General features: G+C 52.8%; 1 protein-coding gene across 1 annotated transcript in view; it reads left to right on the top strand.

Annotated features, from left to right (window-relative positions):
* LOC121328924 (pleckstrin homology domain-containing family G member 5-like) overlaps window positions 1–22,081 on the top strand; it is a 42,726-nt gene that overhangs the window by 3,966 nt on the left and 16,679 nt on the right. Inside the window, exon 4 of the mRNA XM_041274070.1 lies at window positions 6,280–6,502. Coding sequence (XP_041130004.1) covers window positions 6,280–6,502 — 223 coding nt within the window. The remainder of the gene's footprint in view (window positions 1–6,279; window positions 6,503–22,081) is intronic.

Consider the following 22,081-nt stretch of genomic DNA (forward strand, 5'->3'; position numbering starts at 1 on the left):
ACACAGCCTAGCTGATCCCCTCCCAGACACACAGCCTAGCTGATCCCCTCCCAGACACACAGCCTAGCTGATCCCCTCCCAGACACACAGCCTAGCTGATCCCCTCCCAGACACACAGCCTAGCTGATCCCCTCCCAGACACACAGCCTAGCTGATCCCCTGTCAGACACACAGCCTAGCTGATCCCCTCTCAGACACACAGCCTAGCTGATCCCCTCCCAGACACACAGCCTAGCTGATCCCCTCCCAGACACACAGCCTAGCTGATCCCCTCCCAGACACACAGCCTAGCTGATCCCCTCCCAGACACACAGCCTAGCTGATCCCCTCCCAGACACACAGCCTAGCTGATCCCCTCCCAGACACACAGCCTAGCTGATCCCCTCCCAGACACACAGCCTAGCTGATCCCCTCCCAGACACACAGCCTAGCTGATCCCCTCCCAGACACACAGCCTAGCTGATCCCCTCCCAGACACACAGCCTAGCTGATCCCCTCCCAGACACACAGCCTAGCTGATCCCCTCCCAGACACACAGCCTAGCTGATCCCCTCCCAGACACACAGCCTAGCTGATCCCCTCCCAGACACACAGCCTAGCTGATCCCCTCCCAGACACACAGCCTAGCTGATCCCCTCCCAGACACACAGCCTAGCTGATCCCCTCCCAGACACACAGCCTAGCTGATCCCCTCCCAGACACACAGCCTAGCTGATCCCCTCCCAGACACACAGCCTAGCTGATCCCCTCCCAGACACACAGCCTAGCTGATCCCCTCCCAGACACACAGCCTAGCTGATCCCCTCCCAGACACACAGCCTAGCTGATCCCCTCCCAGACACACAGCCTAGCTGATCCCCTCCCAGACACACAGCCTAGCTGATCCCCTCCCAGACACACAGCCTAGCTGATCCCCTCCCAGACACACAGCCTAGCTGATCCCCTCCCAGACACACAGCCTAGCTGATCCCCCTCCCAGACACACAGCCTAGCTGATCCCCTCCCAGACACACAGCCTAGCTGATCCCCTCCCAGACACACAGCCTAGCTGATCCCCTCCCAGACACACAGCCTAGCTGATCCCCTCCCAGACACACAGCCTAGCTGATCCCCTCCCAGACACACAGCCTAGCTGATCCCCTCCCAGACACACAGCCTAGCTGATCCCCTCCCAGACACACAGCCTAGCTGATCCCCTCCCAGACACACAGCCTAGCTGATCCCCTCCCAGACACACAGCCTAGCTGATCCCCTCCCAGACACAGCCTAGCTGATCCCCTCCCAGACACACAGCCTAGCTGATCCCCTCCCAGACACACAGCCTAGCTGATCCCCTCCCAGACACACAGCCTAGCTGATCCCCTCCCAGACACACAGCCTAGCTGATCCCCTCCCAGACACACAGCCTAGCTGATCCCCTCCCAGACACAGCCTAGCTGATCCCCTCCCAGACACACTAGCTGATCCCCTCCCAACACAGCAGCCCAGTCAGAACAGCCTAGCTGATCCCCTCCCAGCACCAGCAGCTGTTTGTAGCACACACAACCTAGCTGACAGACAGTGATTCCAGGAATTGTCCCAGGTCGTTATTCCCGGTAGAGCAGGGTGCAGCAAGTTTGCATCCTGTATTTGCACGTCAGTGAAATCCAGCACAGAGAGGCAGCTCCCAGCACTCTGCATGCGCTCAGAGGCTGAGATTGAGACTGGAGACTTTAATACCTTTAACACTGCAGAGCTGTATAGAGGTCTATAGGAAAGAGAACTCCACACTGCAGAGCTGTATAGAGGTCTATAGGAAAGAGAACTCCACTCAGCAGAGCTGTATAGAGGTCTATAGGAAAGAGATCTCCACACTGCAGAGCTGTATAGAGGTCTATAGGAAAGAGAACTCCACACTGCTGCAGAGCTGTATAGAGGTCTATAGGAAAGAGATCTCCACTCTGCAGAGCTGTATAGAGGTCTATAGGAAAGAGAACCCCACTCTGCAGAGCTGTATAGAGGTCTATAGGAAAGAGAACCCCACTCTGCAGAGCTGTATAGAGGTCTATAGGAAAGAGAACCCCACTCTGCAGAGCTGTATAGAGGTCTATAGGAAAGAGAACCCCACTCTGCAGAGCTGTATAGAGGTCTATAGGAAAGAGAACCCCACTCTGCAGAGCTGTATAGAGGTCTATAGGAAAGAGATCTCAACACTGCAGAGCTGTATAGAGGTCTATGAAAGAAAGAGTATGACTCTAAGAGGCACAGTATAGAGGTCTGTTTCAGTCCCATAGTGAGACGATGGTTGAGTTGTTTGACGGGTGTGTGGTGTGGAGGGTTGATCTGCCTCTACAGTACTTTGCATTGGCACTCCAGACCTCCAGAGGTCTCTGTGCTTTACAATGATGCCCTAAGCTTTACCAGACCTCTCTGTGCTTTACAATGCTTCCCTGTGCTTTACCACACCTCTCTGTGCTTTACAATGCACACCTCTCTGTGCTGTACAATGCTTCTATGCTTTACCAGACCTCTCTGTGCTTTACAATGCTTCCCTATGCTTTACCATACCTCTCTGTGCTTTACAATGCTTCCCTATGCTTTACCAGACCTCTCTGTGCTTTACAATGCTTCCCTATGCTTTACCAGACCTCTCTGTGCTTTACAATGCTTCCCTATGCTTTACCAGACCTCTCTGTGCTTTACAATGCTTCCCTGTGCTTTACCAGACCTCTCTGTGGTTTATGTTCTGTTGCAGTGAGCTGTGTGACGGGGCAGGCCTGCTCTTCGGAGTGCAGGGTGCTCAGGTCGCTGTTTGTTAAAATGAGCTTCCCTGAGTGTTTGAAGTTATGAGTGACTTATTGATTAATTCTCTGTTCCGGGTTCTGCCAGCTGCTCTTTGCCCCCATGGTTATTTTGTTATTGCCCCCCCCCTCCCCCCTCTGTCCAGGGCAGAAGGGCTGAACCTGGTAATAAACAGTTAATCATTAACGATTAATAAAACGAGGGAGCGGGATTGAGAAGGAACGCGTTGTCTTCTTGTAGATTGTTTCACTTTTCATCCTGGTTTCTGGAGTTCTCTCGGAAAGGCTTTGCACCTGCACCCCGACAGCTGAGCAACACGAACAGTAGAGACCAGGGAAGAAGTCAGACTGCCCCTGCGCAGTGGAACAGACAGGCAGGGAGGCTCTGTGATTGGCGCTGTGGAACGGACAGGCAGGGAGACTCTGTGTTTGGCGTGTGGAACGGGCAGGCAGGGAGACTCTGTGTTTGGCGCTGTGGAACGGACAGGCAGGGAGACTCTGTGTTTGGCGCTGTGGAACGGACAGGCAGGGAGACTCTGTGATTGGCGCTGTGGAACAGACAGGCAGGGAGACTCTGTGTTTGGCGCTGTGGAACGGGCAGGCAGGGAGACTCTGTGATTGGCGCTGTGGAACGGACAGGCAGGGAGACTCTGTGTTTGGCGCTGTGGAACGGGCAGGCAGGGAGACTCTGTGATTGGCGCTGTGGAACGGACAGGCAGGGAGACTCTGTGATTGGCGCTGTGGAACAGACAGGCAGGGAGACTCTGTGATTGGCGCTGTGGAACAGACAGGCAGGGAGACTCTGTGTTTGGCGCTGTGGAACGGACAGGCAGGGAGACTCTGTGTTTGGCGCTGTGGAACAGACAGGCAGGGAGACTCTGTGTTTGGCGCTGTGGAACGGACAGGCAGGGAGACTCTGTGTTTGGCGCTGTGGAACGGGCAGGCAGGGAGACTCTGTGTTTGGCGCTGTGGAACGGGCAGGCAGGGAGACTCTGTGTTTGGAACGGGCAGGCAGGGGCGTTGTGGAACGGGCAGGCAGGGAGACTCTGTGTTTGGCGTTGTGGAACGGGCAGGCAGGGAGACTCTGTGTTTGGCGTTGTGGAACGGGCAGGCAGGGAGACTCTGTGTTTGGCGTTGTGGAACGGGCAGGCAGGGAGACTCTGTGTTTGGCGCTGTGGAACGGACAGGCAGGGAGACTCTGTGTTTGGTGCTGTGGAACGGGCAGGCAGGGAGACTCTGTGATTGGCGCTGTGGAACGGGCAGGCAGGGAGACTCTGTGTTTGGCGCTGTGGAACGGGCAGGCAGGGAGACTCTGTGATTGCTGCTTCTCTCTGCAAGGTCCCTGGCGCTGTCCAGCGCTCCTAGAGAAGCAGCTCTGGAACACTGTGGATTGTGAAGCAGCTCTGGAACACTGTGGATAGAGAAGCCAGCCATGCATGTTTGTCTACCAGGAGCCTCGTTGCTTGGGTAACAGGTAATCACTGGTAGTTCTGAACCCCAGGACTGGGAGCTGGGTGAGCAAGAGTTTCTGACCCTGCGCAGGGAGTCTTGAGAGAGCAGCCTGGCAGCCCAGCTCCACCATGCCCAACTTCAGCACCAATTCCTGGAGTGTTCTGCACGAAGAACCGGGGGTTATCCTCACTCACTGCAGCGGGCTGGTGGCAGAGCTCGTGCAGAGATTCAGTGGAGGGGGTGCCCGCCTGCCCAAAAACAATGCAGCTAGCGGGACGAAGGACAGAAACAAAGAGGACTGGCAGACACAGAGAAGCAGAGGGGCACAGGAGAGGACAGAGGTATCAGTCATAATGAGAAGAACTCAGGAAGTCTCAATGGGGGCACTCAGACAGACAGACAGACAGGCAGACAGGCAGGCAGGCAGGCAGGCAGACTTTCTGGAGTTTATTGAGACTTGCTATTCTGATTGTAGTTGTTCAAAAGGCCAGTGGATAATCTGGAGTTGAGTTTCAGTTTGGTTTCGTTTTGCAGGCATTGAATTACTAGATTATTATTATTTTTTATTATTATTTTGAAGTCAGTTTTGACAGCTTTTTAAAAGTAGTCCTGCAGCAGGATCAAGCTGCCGTCTTTAGGAATTATTCATTGACCTGTGTGTCGATTGTTATAATAAATACATAAATACCGGATTCTTCTGGACCCCCCCCCCCCCCCCCCCCCCCCCCCTGGGTGTTCTTGTGTTTGCCTGTGCTCACTGTCGTGTGAACTCCTGTGTTTTGTAAAGGAGTGGAATGGAGATGTTAAGCTGCTTGTTTCCCTGCGGTGTCTAAACGCTCTGGAAGGGTTGTTTGCTTCGAGCCGCGTGTGTTTTCACAGAATGGTTTGAATACCCTGTGCTCTCGTGCTGCAGTGCGTTACCTGTGCTGTGTTGATGGAAAGGATGAGGGAAGCTCTGCGTCAGGAGGAAGCAGAGAGGCTGTGATTCAGCAGGTGGGGTGACGAGACAGAGCTGCTTCGGCGCACTCGGTCACGACTAGACAGAGCTCTGTCTTTTCATTGAGGTGTTTAGAGACGCTGGGAGGTTGAGTCGGGGGGGGGGGGGGGGGGGGGGGGGGGGGGGGGGGGGGGGTGGGATTTGTTTGTGTATTTGATCTCTGGTGTGTGTTGTCTCTCTTTGTGATTTGATGTGGGGGGTTGTATTCTCTCTGTCGCGTCCTCGGTGCGTTGCCTTCTCTCTCTCTCTCTCTCTCTTCAGCATGGTGTTCAGTGATGATTTGTTTGTGTATTTGATCTCTGGTGTGTGTTGTCTTCTCTCTCTCTCTCTCTTTCAGCATGGTGTTCAGTGATGATTCGTTTGTGTATTTGATCTCTGGTGTGTGTTGTCTTCTCTCTCTCTCTTTCAGCATGGTGTTCAGTGATGATTCGTTTGTGTATTTTATCTTTGGTGTGTGTTGTCTTCTCTCTCTCTCTGTCTTTCAGCATGGTGTTCAGTGATGATTCGTTTGTGTATTTGATCTCTGGTGTGTGTTGTCTTCTCTCTCTCTCTCTCTTTCAGCATGGTGTTCAGTGATGATTTGTTTGTGTATTTGATCTCTGGTGTGTGTTGTCTCTCTCTCTCTCTCTCTCTCAGCATGGTGTCCAGTGATGATTCGACCTCTGGTCTCTTGTTGTCTCTCTCTCTCTCTCTCTCTATCCTTCTCTCTCTCTCTCTCTCGTCTCATCTCAGTGTTCACTGATGATGTGTTTTGTATTTGATCTCTTGGTGTGGTGTAAAGTGTCCTCCTCTCTCACCATTGGTTCTCACTCCTCTCTCATCTCTCTCTCTCTTCTCTCTCTCTCTCTCTCTCTCTCTCTCTGTCTTTCAGCATGGTGTTCAGTGATGATTCATTTGTGTATTTGATCTCTGGTGTGTGTTGTCTTCTCTCTCTCTCTCTCTCTTTCAGCATGGTGTTCAGTGATGATTCGTTTGTGTATTTGATCTCTGGTGTGTGTTGTCCTCTCTCTGTCTCAGGATGGTGTTCAGTGATGATTTGTGCTCTCTCAGGCCCAGGCACGCAGGAGGAAGAACATCACAGAGTTCCTGGGGGACTCCAGCATCCCTCTCCCTGACTCCCTGCCCCAGCACAGCGCCTCTCTGCCCAGCAGCGTGGGATTGGAGGCTCTGGGTGGCCCGGGGGGGTCCGGGTCAGAGAAGAGGAAGAACAAAGCGGCCAGCAGGTTCAGTGGGTTCTTTGGAGCTGCGGCCGGAGCGGGACCCTTCAACAAGGTGAGACCCCCTCGTACCCCAACACTGCCCCCCCACACTGTACCTCAACACTGTACCCTGACACTGCCCCCCCACACTGTACCTCAACACTGTACCCCCTGACACTGCCCCCCCACACTGTACCTCAACAATGTACCCTGACACTGCACCCCCACACTGTACCTCAACAATGTACCCTGACACTGCACCCCCACACTGTACCTCAACACTGTACCCTGACACTGCCCCCCCACACTGTACCTCAACACTGTACCCTGACACTGCACCCCCACACTGTACCTCAACACTGTACCCTGACACTGCCCCCCCACACTGTACCTCAACACTGTACCCTGACACTGCACCCCCACACTGTACCTCAACACTGTACCCTGACACTGCACCCCCACACTGTACCTCCTCAACACTGTACCTCATGACCTGTACCCTGACTCTGCCGCCCCCACTAGGATTGTAAGTTAGTATCATACACCTGTACCCTGAGTACTGAGTTCCCGCCCCACCTGTACTCTCTCACATGTACCCTGAGACCTGCTCCCCCCACAATCCGCGATTAGCCTGAACTGTCCCCTGACTTAATGTACCCTCTCCACTCTCACCCCCACCCCTCTTAGTAGTAGTCTTGGACCCCTCTCTCCCTCTCCCTAACTCTCTCTCTCCCTCCCCTCCCTCTCTCTCTCCCCCTCTCTCTCTCTCCCCCTCCCTCTCCCTGCTCCCCACTTCCTCTCCTCTGACTTCCCTCCCCTCCCTCCTACTCCCCTCCCCCTCTCTCTCTCTCTCTCTCTCCCCCCCTCCCTCCCTCTCTCCCTCTCCTCCCCTCTCTCTCTCTCTCTCTCTCCCCTCCTCTCCCCTCTCTCCCTCCCTCTCCTCTCTCCCTCTCCCTCCCTCTCCCCTCCTGACTCCCCCGCCCGCTCCCTCTCTCTCATTCCCTCTCCTCCCCTGACCTCTCCCTCCCTCACTCCTCCCTCGCCCTCTCTCTCTCTCTCTCTCTCTCTCTCTCTCTCCTCCTCTCTCCCCCTCTCTCTCCCACTCCCCCTCTCTCTCCTCCGTCGTGTACCCTCTCCCTCTCTCTCATACATTCCTCTCGAGGTCTCTCTACCTCCCTCCCCCTGTCGGAGAAGTCTCGTGTTTCGTCAGGTAGAGCCCTTACTCTATCCCCCCCCTCCCCCTCTCTCTCCCTCCTTTCTCTTTCTCCCTCCTCCCCCTCCGCTCTCCCCCTCTCCCTCCTCTCCCTCTCTAGTACCTCTCTTCGCTCTCGTCGGACATCCCCCTCCCTCTCCCTCGTCGCTCCCTCGCGCCCCCCAGAACTCTCCCCTCCCTGCCTCTCCGACTCCGCCCGTCCCTCCCTCTATCCTCTCACCATCCTAACCCTCCCTCCACTCTCTCTGCAAGCTGCTCCCCTCCCTCTCCCTCTCTCTATCCCTCTCTCTCTCTCTATCTCTCTCTCTCTCTCTCCTCCCTCTCTCATCTCTCTCACTCTCTCCCTCCCTCCCTCCTCTCCTCCTGTCTCTCGTGCTCCTCCTCCCTCCCTCTCCTCTAGCTCTCCCTCTCTCGTGACTCTCCCTCCCTCAGACCCTCGCTCTCTGCTCCCTCCCTCCCTCTCTCACCCTCTCTCTCCCTCCCCCTCATCCCCTCCTCCCTCTCTCCTCTGACTCCCATCCCTCCCTCCCTCCCTCGTCTCCAGCCTCTCCTCTCCGTTCTCTCTCTCCCCGCCTCATCCCTCGTCCCCCCTCCCACTCCCTCTCATCTCCCCCTTCCCCTCTCCCTACTCTTTCTTCCCCCCACTCCCCCTATCCCCTCTCCTCCTCTCTCTCTCTCTCCTTCCCCTCTCCCTTATCCTCTCTCTCCTCTCTCTCTTCTCTCTCCCCCTCTCTCCCCCTCCCTCTTCTTCAGTGTCTCAGACCTCCCTGCTCCCTCCTCTGCACTGTATACTCTCTCTCTCTCCTCTGACCTCCCCCCCTCTCCCCCCCTCCAACATCGATCTCTACATCTCACGTGACCTCTTCTCTCTCTCTCCCCCTCCCTCTCCCTCCTTCCTCTGACTCCCTCTCCCTCCCTCTCTCTCTCTCCTCCTCTCGTCTCACCTCTCTTCTCCTCCCTCTCTCCCTCTGACTTCCACCCCTCCCTCTCCCTCGCTCCCTTCCTCTCTCCTCTCCTCTCCGTCCTCTGACTCCCCCTCCCCTCTCCTCCCTCCCCCCTCCTCCCTCTCCCCTTCTCTCCTCTCTCTCTCTCTCTCTCCCTCTCTCTCTCCCCTCTTTCTCTCTCCTCTCCCTCTCCCTCTCCCCTCTCTCCCTCCCTCCCTCTCTCCATCTCCCTCTCCCCTCTCTCCCTCCCTCCTCTTCCGTTCTGCCCGCTCTATGCTCCCTCCTCCCCACTCTCTCCCCTCTGACCTCCCCCCTCTCTCCTCTCCTCTTCGATCATCCCTTCTCCTCTGTCCACTTCCCTCTCTCTCCACCTCTCTCTCTCTCCCTCCCTCTCCCTCTCTCTCTCTCTTCCCCCTCCCTCTCCCTCGCTCTCCCTCTCTCCCTCTCTCTCTCCTCCCTCTCTCCTCCCCCTCTCTCCCCTCCCTCTCTCAGCTCAGCTCCCTCGTCGTCTCTTCCCTCTCCACTCCCTCTCCTCTGCTCCCCTTCAAGCTACCTCATCCCTCTCCCCCTCTCCCCCTCCCCTGTCTCTCTCCTCTCTCTCTCTCTCTCTCTCTATTCTCGCCTTCTCTCTCTCCCTTTCTCTCTCTCCCCCCTCTCTCTGTGTAGGAGCTGACCGCAAGATGCCAGAGAAGCTGCACAGCTGCACCACGCTGGGGCTGCCCAAGATGCCGAAACAGCTGGACTCCTGGGAGGAGGAGGAGGAGGAGGATCCCGGCCTGCCCCTGGAGGAGTCCTGGCAGCAGCTCATCGATGCCCCGCAGGTATAGCAGCAGGAGGGGAATGAGACTCCTCTACAGAGCGCTGCAGTCCATTCCTGGTTTTATTATCAGCCTATTGTACAGTATAGTCCAGGCTTCTATAGCATTGTGCAGTGTAGTCCCCAAGCATAGTGGCAGTATAGACCTGCAGCATCAACATGAGCATTTATTCTGCAACAAGGGGCCAGGCTGGTTTATCCAGGAGAGACGGCAGTGGAGAGACCAGACAGATTCATTCTAGTAGTCATGCTTCAGACCCTGTGTGTAGCTGCTCCACTGTGTAACGTGCACTGTATACAGTGTCTCAGACCCTGTGTGTAGCTGCTCCACTGTGTAACGTGCACTGTATACAGTTTGTCAGACCCTGTGTGTAGCTGCTCCACTGTGTAACGTGCACTGTATACAGTGTCTCAGACCCTGTGTGTAGCTGCTCCACTGTGTAACGTGCACTGTATACAGTGTCTCAGACCCTGTGTGTAGCTGCTCCACTGTGTAACGTGCACTGTATACAGTGTCTCAGACCCTGTGTGTAGCTGCTCCACTGTGTAACGTGCACTGTATACAGTGTCTCAGACCCTGTGTGTAGCTGCTCCACTGTGTAACGTGCACTGTATACAGTGTCTCAGACCCTGTGCAGGATTCTGGGAACAGCTGTTGGTGTTACCGCTCCCAGGATCAGCTTTGTGTAACGAACTGATAGTCAGAGTTCAGAGGACCCGGGAGAGAGAAAGTGGGTGTTTTAACCCTAAAGTGAATTAAAACACAATAAAAGCTTTAAGTGTTAATGGAAAGAGATCTAAAGCTGCGAGAGGACTCTTCGGTGGAGTTGCCCTGGCTGTCGTTTCCCGGGTCTAGGTCCTGTCTCTCACTGTCCTGCCAGTGTAAGCTAGGAGCTGATCAGACAGCTCCCCGGTCCTCTCCTCTCAGCCCTGATCAGACTGAGCTCTGTTCACCAGGCTCTCACGCACGGGTTACTTCGAGCATTCTTTGTCATTTTTAGCCTTTTTGATAGTTTGATATTCCTGAAACGGACCGTGGATGAAGGTTGTGTTTGAAAGGCTGTGTGAATCCATCATGATTTTTTAATGCACTCTATTTAAAATTTGAAAGAGTTTGTGTGAGTGCTCTGGAGTTCAAGCAGTCCCCCTGCCCTAACTTTGAATGAAATGTACCAGCGTTATAAAATGGACAGATAGATATAAATACCTGGTGCAGTTGTGCCCACAGTGACTGGCGGTCCTGGGGGTGCAGCAGCTGGGCTGTGTGCTCAAACTCTGTCTCTGCTTCCTGACAGGCCCTGAGCATGAAACAATGCCACCAGCAGGAGGCGATCTGGGAGCTGCTTCAGACTGAGGCCCTCTACATCAGGAAGCTCCGAGTCATCACTGACGTGAGCGTCTGTGTGTCTGTGTGTGGGTGTGTCTGTCTGTGTGTCTGTGTGTCTGTGTGTCTGTCCTGTCACTTAGTCTGTGGGTGTGCTCGACCTGCACTGGTGTGTCTGTCTGTGGTTCCTCGTCTTCCTGCCTGTTTCCTAAACCTCCTGTTGTTGCTCGTTTCCTCCTCCTTTTTATGTCACTGTTGTCACCATTCCCTCCACTGTTTTATTGTTTTGGTGCCCTCATGTTGTCACCGTATCCTCTCCTCTTTGTATTACTTAGTTCCTCTGTTTATCCTTGGCGGACGTCTCCTCTGTTTATCCTTGCCCTGTTTCCCTCCTCCTGTTTATTGTTGCCTGTTTCCTCTCTCTGTTTATTGTTCACTGTTTCCTCTCCTCTGTGTTTATTGTTGCCCTGTTTCCTCTCCTCTCTCTGTTTATTGTTGCCCTGTTTCCTCCTCTCATGTTTATTGTTCACCGTTTCCTCTCCTCTGTGTTTATTGTTGCCTGTTTCCTCTCTCTCTCTGTTTATTGTTGCCTGTTTCCTCTCTCTCTGTTTATTGTTGCTGTTTCCTCTCTCCTCTGTGTTTATTGTTGCTGTTTCCTCTCCTCTCTGTTTATTGTTGCCCTGTTTCCTCTGTCTCTCTGTGTTTATTGTTGCCCTGTTTCTCTCCCTCTCTGTGTTTATTGTTGCCCTGTTTCCTCTCCTATCTCTGTGTTTATTGTTGCCCTGTTTCCTCTCCCCTCTCTGTGTTTATTGTTGCCCTGTTTCCTCTCTCCTCTCTGTGTTTATTGTTGCCCTGTTTCCTCTCCTCTCTCTGTGTTTATTGTTGCCCTGTTTCCTCTCCTCTCTGTGTTTTGCCCTGTTTCCTCTCCTCTCTGTTTATTGTTGCCCTGTTTCCTCTCCTCTCTCTGTGTTTTTTGTTGCCCTGTTTCCTCTCCTCTCTGTGTTTATTGTTGTCCTGTTTCCTCTCCTCTCTCTGTGTTTTTTGTTGCCCTTTTTCCTCTCCTCTCTCTGTGTTTTTTGTTGCCCTGTTTCCTCTCCTCTCTCTGTGTTTATTGTTGCCCTGTCTCCTCTCTGTGTTTATTGTTGCCTGTTTCCTCTCTCTGTGTTTATTGTTGCCCTGTTTCCTCTCCCCTCTCTGTGTTTATTGTTGCCCTGTTTCCTCTCCTATCTCTGTGTTTATTGTTGCCCTGTTTCCTCTCCTATCTCTGTGTTTATTGTTGCCCTGTTTCCTCTCCCTCTCTGTGTTTATTGTTGTCCTGTTTCCTCTCCTCTCTCTCTGTTTATTGTTGCCCTGTTTCCTCTCCTCTCTCTGTGTTTATTGTTGCCCTGTTTCCTCTCCTCTCTGTTTATTGTTCCCGTTTCCTCTCCTCTCTCTGTGTTTATTGTTGCCCTGTTTCCTCTCCCCTCTCTGTGTTTATTGTTGTCCTGTTTCCTCTCCTCTCTCTGTGTTTATTGTTGCCCTGTTTCCTCTCCCCTCTCTGTGTTTATTGTTGCCCTGTTTCCTCTCCTCTCTCTGTGTTTATTGTTGCCCTGTTTCCCTCTCCCTCTCTGTGTTTATTGTTGCCCTGTTTCCTCTCCTCTCTCTGTGTTTATTGTTGCCCTTTTTCCTCTCCTCTCTCTGTGTTTTTTGTTGCCCTGTTTCCTCTCCCCTCTCTGTGTTTTTTGTTGCCCTGTTTGCTCCTCTCCTCTCTCTGTGTTTATTGTTGCCTGTTTCCTCTCCTCTCTGTGTTTATTGTTGTCCTGTTTCCTCTCCTCTCTCTGTTTATTGTTGCTGTTTCCTCTCCTCTCTGTTTATTGTTGCTGTTTCTCTGTTTATTGTTCCTGTTTCCTCTCCTCTCTGTGTTTATTGTTGCCCTGTTTCCTCTCCCCTCTCTGTGTTTATTGTTGCCCTGTTTCCTCTCCCCTCTCTGTGTTTATTGTTGCCCTGTTTCCTCTCCCCTCTCTGTGTTTATTGTTGCCCTGTTTCCTCTCCTCTCTCTGTGTTTATTGTTGCCCTGTTTCCTCTCCTCTCTCTGTGTTTATTGTTGCCCTGTTTCCTCTCCTCTGTTTATTGTTGCCCTGTTTCCTCTCCTCTCTGTGTTTATTGTTGCCCTGTTTCCTCTCCTCTCTCTGTGTTTATTGTTGCCCTGTTTCCTCTCCTATCTCTGTGTTTATTGTTGCCCTGTTTCCTCTCCTCTCTCTGTGTTTATTGTTGCCCTGTTTCCTCTCCTATCTCTGTGTTTATTGTTGCCCTGTTTCCTCTCCTATCTCTGTGTTTATTGTTGCCCTGTTTCCTCTCCTATCTCTGTGTTTATTGTTGCCCTGTCCTCTTCTCTGTGTTTATTGTTGCCCTGTTTCCTCTCCTCTCTGTGTTTATTGTTGCCCTGTTTCCTCTCCTCTCTCTGTGTTTATTGTTGCCCTGTTTCCTCTCCTCTCTCTGTGTTTATTGTTGCCCTGTTTCCTCTCCTCTCTCTGTGTTTATTGTTGCCCTGTTTCCTCTCCCCTCTCTGTGTTTTTTGTTGCCCTGTTTCCTCTCCCCTCTCTGTGTTTATTGTTGCCCTGTTTCCTCTCCTCTCTCTGTTTATTGTTGCCCTGTTTCCTCTCCCCTCTCTGTGTTTATTGTTGCCCTGTTTCCTCTCCTCTCTCTGTGTTTATTGTTGCCCTGTTTCCTCTCCTCTCTGTGTTTATTGTTGCCCTGTTTCCTCTCCTCTCTGTGTTTATTGTTGCCCTCTGTTTCCTCTCCTCTCTCTGTGTTTCCTCTCATCTCTGTGTTTATTGTTTCCCTGTTTCCTCTCCTCTCTCTGTTTATTGTTGCCCTGTTTCCTCTCCTCTCTGTGTTTATTGTTGCCCTGTTTCCTCTCCTCTCTGTGTTTATTGTTGCCCTGTTTCCTCTCCTCTCTCTGTGTTTATTGTTGCCCTGTTTCCTCTCCCTCTCTGTGTTTATTGTTGCCCTGTTTCCTCTCCCCTCTCTGTGTTTATTGTTGCCCTGTTTCCTCTCCTCTCTCTGTGTTTATTGTTGCCCTGTTTCCTCTCCTCTCTGTTTATTGTTGCCGTTTCCTCTCCTCTCTCTGTGTTTTTTGTTGCCCTTTTTCCTCTCCTCTCTCTGTGTTTATTGTTGCCCTGTTTCCTCTCCTATCTCTGTGTTTATTGTTGCCCTGTTTCCTCTCCTCTCTCTGTGTTTATTGTTGCCGTTTCCTCTCATCTCTGTGTTTATTGTTGCCCTGTTTCCTCTCCTCTCTCTGTGTTTATTGTTGCCCTGTTTCCTCTCCCCTCTCTGTGTTTATTGTTGCCCTGTTTCCTCTCCCCTCTCCGCTCGCAACGCTGTTGTCCTGGCACCCTTGCTGACATGCGGATTCTGGTCTGCTGCTCTAGGTGGCAGCCCAGCGGCTCTTCATCAACATCGGGGAAATCCTGCAGCGCACCGCGCGCGTGTGGAGGGAGGTGGTGATTGGCCCGAAAAAAACCCGCACCAAACTGCTGGAGACAGCGCGCCGTGACGAGATCTGCATGAACCCGGACCAGCTGCAATCTTGCTGTCATCACGGGAGGACACCGAGCACACACACCGCACAGAGTGGGCAACACACAGAGGGCGCACGGCACACACACCACTCATATAGACACAACAGAGCGCACTCACACATACCACACCAGAACCCACACGACTCTCTCTAATAACCCGCTCCTCTCGTGTCTCTCTCTCCGTTTGTTTGGGTCTGCATTCGCTCACTGTTCAATCCCTATACTCGGACACTGTGCATGCAGCGAGCCTGACAATAGGACACATGACGGGGTCCTGCTGAGCGACAATTAGCTGTTTCAGACCTACATCAGCGAGTGAGGGGAGCAGACGCTCCGGGGAGACCACACTCCTCCTTCATATGTCTTTTTATAAAGGTTTGTTCCAGGTGTGAAAATACAATGTTGTCAATATTGGGTTATGACTTCATGGTGTAACCTGTTTCGATGTGTGTGGTGAGACCAGTCTGACTGTGGGTCTGTCTCTCTCTGTCTCTGTCTCTAACTCTGCCTGTCTCTCTCTCTCTCTCTCTGTCGCCTCTCCTCTCTCTCTCTCTCTCTCTCTTTCTCTTTCTCTCTTTCTCTCTCTCTCCTCTCTCTGTCTCCCTCTCTCTCCTCTCTCTCTTCTCTCTCTCCTCTCTGTCTCCCTCTCTCTCTCTCTCGCTCTGTCTCTCCCTCTCTCTCTCCCTCTCTGTCCGCTCTCTCTCTCTCTCCGCTGTCTCCCTCTTCTCTCTCCTCTCTCTCTGATTCTCTCTCCTCTCTCTCTCTCCTGCTCTCTGTCTGTCTTTCTCTCTCCTCTGTCTCTCTCTCTCTCCCTCTGTGCTCCTCCTCCTCGTGGTCAAGACTCACAAGCAGTGAACCCGGCTCAAGCTGACAACATGCTTTGAAGCCCCAGCCCATCCGCCTCCAAGTACCCATCCTGCTGCATGGGAAGATCGTGCTCAAAGAAAACATAGGCGCCTAGAGCCGGACTCCTCACACTGGGTGAGGAGGGGGGGGGGGGGGGGGGGACGGTTTACAGCAGCATGTTGGGGGGGGGGGGAATGTTAAACGTCCAAGCTGTCCCTGCTCATCTCTAAGAGACTTTACACGGTCAACACCCTGGACGAGGAATTATTATAGAGCTGCAGCGTCCACAGCTTGACCAACTGGACACAGATGGAAACAGGTGTGTCTGACACTCATAGCCTGAAGCCTGGTGTCCCTGCTGTCTACCTCACAGCTATGCTATATAACAGGTTTGTGTTTGATGATCACTCATAGCTTCATTGGAATGAAACTCTGCAGTAGTGCAATAAGAGCCACGATTCTCAATTTGACGCATGGGATCTACCTGACAAGGGAAGTGAATCTCATTTAAAAGCTTAGAGGATCCTGTCACGAGGAGACCGGTGGCACACTGGGTGGATGCACATGTAGGTTCTTTAGAGAACTGGGTTCAAATCCTGCACCTTCCTTCTTTCTTTTCAGAGCCTTGGTTAATTTACCTTAGAGGTCAGCGTGGAGCAGCTCTTTCCTGTGGCAGCTGGTGGTGCAGTGGGCTAATCCCACAGCCTTCTCTCCCTGAAGACAGGGGTTCAAATCCAGCTCCTGGAGGTGAGTTATGATGCTGATTGTGTTTCCACAGGAGGAGAAGACCTGCCCTGTGGAGGAGGGGAATGGGGGGGGTCTGCCCCCCCCCCCCTGTTGTGAGGAGAGTGGAAGGGGTGGTGTTGCTGCCCAGAGAGATATATGAGGTTAACTGTACTTTGTCTTGTACTATAAGACAGATGGTTATAGTACAAGACAAAGTACAGTTAACCTCATATATCTCTCTGGGCAGCAACACCACCCCTTCCACTCTCCTCACAACAGGGGGTGCCAGACCCCCCCCATTCCCCTATCTGACTGTGGTGAGAGTGGAGCTGCCTAAGAGATAGGAGGCTAATGTAGGCTTTGTCTTACAAAATTTAGTACTAAAAAAATTATTTAACTTACACAAGTACCGTTAAGCCTCCCTCTCTCTTACAGGCATCAAACACCACCCACCTTCCACTCCGCGGCTCCCAAGCATGGGGGGGCCATACCCCTCATCCTTCTTCCAAGGACAGGTCTTACTTCCTCCTGATGAAGGCAGATCATGCTTATGCCCACGCTGCATCCGCCCAGAGTCAGCAAGGGGGGGGGGGGGGTGGGAGAGGGGGGGGGGGGGGGGAGTGGTGGGGGGGACCACGTGCATCTCACACAGCTCCCACTGTACTTCCATGGGAAAGTCTCCTTTATCATGATCTATACAGGAAATTACCTGATTTGTCTCAAAAAGGGCAAAGTCTGAAAATGAAAGGAAAACACTTGCCCTTGCCATGGGGTTTGAACAGACATCTGTGAATCACAGGTCTCCTGCTTCCTCAGTGCCAACCATCTTCACTTCCAGTGGGAAAGTCTCCTTAAAAACCAACATGATCTATACACCCCAGAGCCTGATTTTGGCTCTCAACAGGGCACAAAAGTCTCTCTCCAGCTGCATGAATCACCTCATTACATTGTGGGAGGTGGGCCTGGGGGTACACTGATTCTCAGCTTGGTTTCATTTGTGACTTGAACTGGATTAAAAGAAAGCTGGCTCCACAGCTGCAACTGAAATCAAACCTCATTACATTGATAAGGTAGGTGGGCAATGGGGGGTACAAACTTGAATTATCTCCAAAGCTTAACAACACCATTTGATATACTTACATTCGACTACCCTGTGAATGCGGGAGCAAGTGCCACTAGTGGAACGAGCCAGCCATTGCCCTACCCCCACTGAGCCGGCCCACGTGCCCAACCCACTGAGCCAGCCAGAGTGCTTGCTTTGCATTTGGCAGTCTTGTACCATTCACACTATTACTTTAATTTACAGAAGTGCCAATCGAGACACATAATATATTTCCACCCACAAGACAAGGCCTGACGCACAACTGGTGGTTTTATTATCGATTGGTCAATACCGAATCTCAACAACCACCATTGTGTGTATGTACATCTATTAGTGTGTGTGTTCTGTGTGTTAAAACCTGTGTGTCTGTCTCAGTGTGTGTTTCAGGCAGCCCTGTTCTCTGTCTCTCAGTGTGTGTGTTCGGCCCCGTGTCTCTGTGTCTCAGTGTGTGTGTCTCAGTGCGTGTGTGTCTCAGTGTGTGTGTCTCGGCAGTCTCGTGTCTCTCCAGTTTGTGTGTCTCAGTGTCTCTGTGTCTCAGTGAGTGTGTTCAGTGTGTGTGTCTCAGTGTCTCTGTGTCTCAGTGAGTGTGTATCAGTGTGTCTCAGTGTCTCAGTGTGTATGTCTCTGTGTCTCTTAGTGTGTCTCAGTGTGTGGTGTTAAAACCCCGTGTCTCTGCGTCTCAGTGGTTTGTCTCATTTCCTCTGTGTCTCATTGTGTGTGTTCAGCCCCGTGTCCTGTGTCTCAGTGTGTGTGTCTCAGTGTCTGTGTCTCAGTGTGTGTGTTCAGCCCTGTGTCTCTGTGTCTCAGGTGGGCTCGGTCGAGCGCTTCATTAACCAGGTGAACTCGTGGATGCACCAGCGGCAGGAGCAGCAGAGGCTGGCTGCCGTCACGGGGAGGATCCACTTATCCGAGGTGGTGGAGGGGGGCAGCGACGAGGTCGACAAGGTGAGAGGAGGAGGAGGAGGAGGAGACGGGGGAGGGACGTGACCCCGGGGCCCTTCTCAAAAGCCGTCTGTTAAAGTTAGATATAAACACAGCAGAGACCTTTGATGTGCCTCCATTCTTTAATTCACAGTGTTTGGCTAATTCGTTGCTGGGCAGGCATGTTGGCAGCAAATTGTAAAAAAAGAAATGAAAGAAATCCCATAGTTCACATTTTCCTTCACAAGCTTTCCGTTCAGCGGTACTAACTATACAGGGCAAATCTTTATTTTTCAAAAACAAAACTGGAAACGATTAACATCTGACCTTGCAGATCCTGCGTGGTTTCTACTGTACTCTTATTAAACACTCCCCCCCTCCCCACCCTCCCCCAGATCCCGCGTGGTTTCTAATCTCTACGGTACACCCTCTTAAAGACTCTTATGTAAACACTCCCCTCCCCTTTACATGTTATACATCCCCCAATTGTTCACACTTCGCCCCCCTCCGCTCACTTCACTTCCACTTCCCACACTTTCCCTCCCCCACCCCCCCCTCCCCGAATCCTGCGACTTGGCGTGGTTTTCCTTCTATCTTCTATGTCCTCGTATTATAAAACCTCCCCCTAAAACCACTTCCCACAAAACTAACACCCTGACTTTACCTCCCCCTCCCCCCCCCCCCCCCCCTCCCAATCCCCCCCAATTCCCATAACCTGACCCAATCACCAAATTAAACACTTCCCCCCTACCCGCCCCCTAATCCCCTTTAGATCACTTACGTTTATCCTGCCCCCCCTCTTACCCCACGATCCTGCAATGTAATGGGTTTCTCTCCTTTCTTTCCTACTTTCTCTATTCTACTGTTACCACTCTCTTATTAAAAAAACACTCGCTCTTAAATACACATACTAACTTTCACACCCCCTACTCCCCCCCCGCCCCATCCCCAGACCTGACGTGGTTTCTACTTAAGCTCTCTTAATTAAAACAACGCTCCCCCCCCCCCCCATCAACGGCTTAAACAAAACAAAAAAAACGCTCCATCCTACTCCCTAACAAAAAACTCTCATCCCCCCCCCAACAAAAAAAAACCAAACGGCTCCTCTCCCCCTCTCCCCCAAAACGCTAAAAACGCTCTCACCCCAAAAAAAAAAAAAAACCTCGCTCCTTTTTATCTTTAAAAAAAACAAATAAAAAAAACGCTCCCACCTGGCTAATAAAAAAAAACGGCCACGCTTCCCCCACAAAAACGCTCTCAATTAAAAACGCTATTAACCGTCGGCGTTTAAACGCCTCCCCTCAACTTAAACTAAAACGCTCCCCTAATCAAACGCTCCCAAAAAAGCAAAACGCTCCCCCTCCCCCCCCGTCCCTCCCCCCCTCCCAGATCCTTCATGGTTTTTTCTACTGTCCACTCTTATTAAACACTCCCTCACCTCCCCCGATCCTGCGTGGTTCTACTGTACCCTCTTATTAAACACTCCCCGTAGAATCCCCCCCCCCACCCAGCCTCCCCAGATCCTCATGGTTTCTACTGTACACCTCTTATTAAACACTAACACTCCCCTCGACCCACATTCCCCCTCCCTCCCCAGATCCTGCGTGGTTTCTACTGTACACTCTTATTAAACGCTCCCCCCCTCCCTTTCACCTCTCATTGTGCTGTGCCCTCCCCTTTCCCCCCCGCCCCCCCACCTCCCGTCTCCCCCCCCCTCCCTCCCCAGATCCTGCGTGGTTTCTATTCTATTCTATCTACCCCCGCTTCGATCTCACCTGATGCCCATGAGGCAGCACCGACCTCCCCAGGACCGAGAGGCCGGCATCGTGCACCGGAGGGGGCGCGCTGCGCTGAAGGATGGCAAGACAGCAAGGGGAGCTGCACACACACCACCGAGCATCCCCCCATCGAGGAGACGCAACGCGAGTCGCCTCCAGACCATGCTGTATAGCCCCTGGAGCCCATCCCACCCCTCACCACTCACTCCCCCTCTCTGGCGTGCAGAACAAGGGTCCTCCTTCACTGTATTTATTCGAAGTCCATAGCTCCATTTCATTGTCACAGAGGAGCAGAGGTCTGGGATGTGTGTGTGTGTGTGTGTGTGTTTGTCAGGCTAGGTATCTGAAGCATTAGCAGTGTGTTTGTTTGAAAGGTGCACAGTTATCAGGCTGGTAAAATGCATTCCGAATATGTGTGTGGGTCTCTCCCTGTGTGCTGACCCCTCTCCCTGTGTGCTGACCCCTCTCCCTGTGTGCTGACCCCTCTCCCTGCTCTCCAGATGGATGTGTACTGCTTTCTGTTCACTGACCTGCTCCTCATCACCAAGCCGCTGAAGCGTGCCGAGCGAGCCAAGGTGATCCGGCAGCCACTGCTGTTGGAGAACATCGTGTGCCAAGAGCTCAAGGACCCCGGTGAGCCACGACTCTCTCTCTCTCTGTCACATACAAGCAGACTGTCAGGAACCAATCAGCAGCTGTGCAGAAACCACCCTTTCATTTCACTCGTAGTGAGGCGGGACAATCGCCATTTCTGTTGTGTGTGTCGTACGTCAACACACTTATCCACCTGAGCCATGTGTGCTGCTGGAAGGTCTTTTTGTTGTTTCTCTAATCTTCTTGTTTTTTCCCTAGACAAGGATCTTTTTCCCCCCCAACAAGTAACAGCACAGCAAACATGCAATAACAAGCACACCACAGTGGAAGCACACTGTAGACTAGGGAAAATTGCAGGGGTAGTTTAGGGTGCGGACGGGGGGGCGGGGGGCAAGCATGGGTGAAAAACCAGGCAACAAATGTGTCCATGCAGATTTTGAGTGGAAGTGATTTTCAAATCACAATGTACTGACTCTTCTGCTATTCTGTGACCCCCCCCCCAAACCACCCAACCACCCCCCCCCCCTCTACTGCCACCCCCTCCCCCCCCTCAAAACCTGCTGCTAGCTACTGCTGCTCTGTGTTCCCGGAATTCCTTCCTGCTGCTGTATTCTAAACCGAATGAGTTCCAGAGTGCCGTGTCAGCGTACTCCTTCCAGCCACACACCAGTCACTGATTCCAGGGCCCTGGTTATAGGCGATCTTCAACGGCACAGGTGGTGGGGCAAACACACCACACCATAGCAGAGAAGAGACTCTGCAACACACTGGAGCACCGACACACTATAGCAGAGAAGAGGCTCTGCAGCACACTGGAGCACCGACACACTACAGCAGAGAAGAGGCTCTGCAACACACAGGAGCACCGACACACCATAGCAGAGAAGAGACTCTGCAACACACAGGAGCACCGACACACCACAGCAGAGAAGAGACCCTGCAACACACAGGAGCACCGACACACCACAGCAGAGAAGAGACCCTGCAACACACAGGAGCACCGACACACCACAGCAGAGAAGAGACCCTGCAACACACAGGAGCACCGACACACCACAGCAGAGAAGAGACCCTGCAACACACAGGAGCACCGACACACCACAGCAGAGAAGAGACCCTGCAACACACAGGAGCAACACACCCAACCACACCAACACACCATAGCAGAGAAAGACTCTGTTCTGCAAACACCAGGAGCACCGACACCGACCACAGCAGAGATAACTCTGCAAACACACAGGACAACACGGCGAAAAACCGACAACACCACAGCATAGAAGAGACTATCTGTCCAACCACACAAGGAGCACACACACGACACAAACAAAGACAACCACGCAGAGAAGAGACTCTCTGCCTCTGCAACCACACCACAGCATAGAAAGAGAACTCTTCAGAACAACCAGGAGCACCGAACACAAAAGACCACAGCAAGAAGATACTCTGCAACACACTACTGGAGTCAAACCTACAACACTATAGCAAGAGAGAGCTGCCTGTGTGGTGTGTGTGATGGGAAGTGTTTTGGTTTGCGAACCCTGCGTGTGGCGTGGCTGCTGCTTTGCGTGCTGAGGAGGTTGCAAAGGGGGGTAGGAGGAGGGGAAGGACGGACACCCCCCCGGGCAGGGCACCCCCTCCCCCCGCAGCCGGAAAAAAAACGGGGCCCCGCCCACCACACGACGCACGGCGCGCAAGGCGAGCCGGGCGGGCCGCGGGGAGAAAAAAAACACCGCACAAGGAACAGAGAGCACAAGCGGCCGCGGACGACGGGGGGGGGTGGGGAGGGGGGGGGGAGTGGGGGGGGGGGGGGGGAGGGGGGGGGGGGGAT

The sequence above is a fragment of the Polyodon spathula genome, chromosome 16, assembly GCF_017654505.1.
Source record: "Polyodon spathula isolate WHYD16114869_AA chromosome 16, ASM1765450v1, whole genome shotgun sequence".
Taxonomy (NCBI): Eukaryota; Metazoa; Chordata; class Actinopteri; order Acipenseriformes; family Polyodontidae; genus Polyodon; species Polyodon spathula.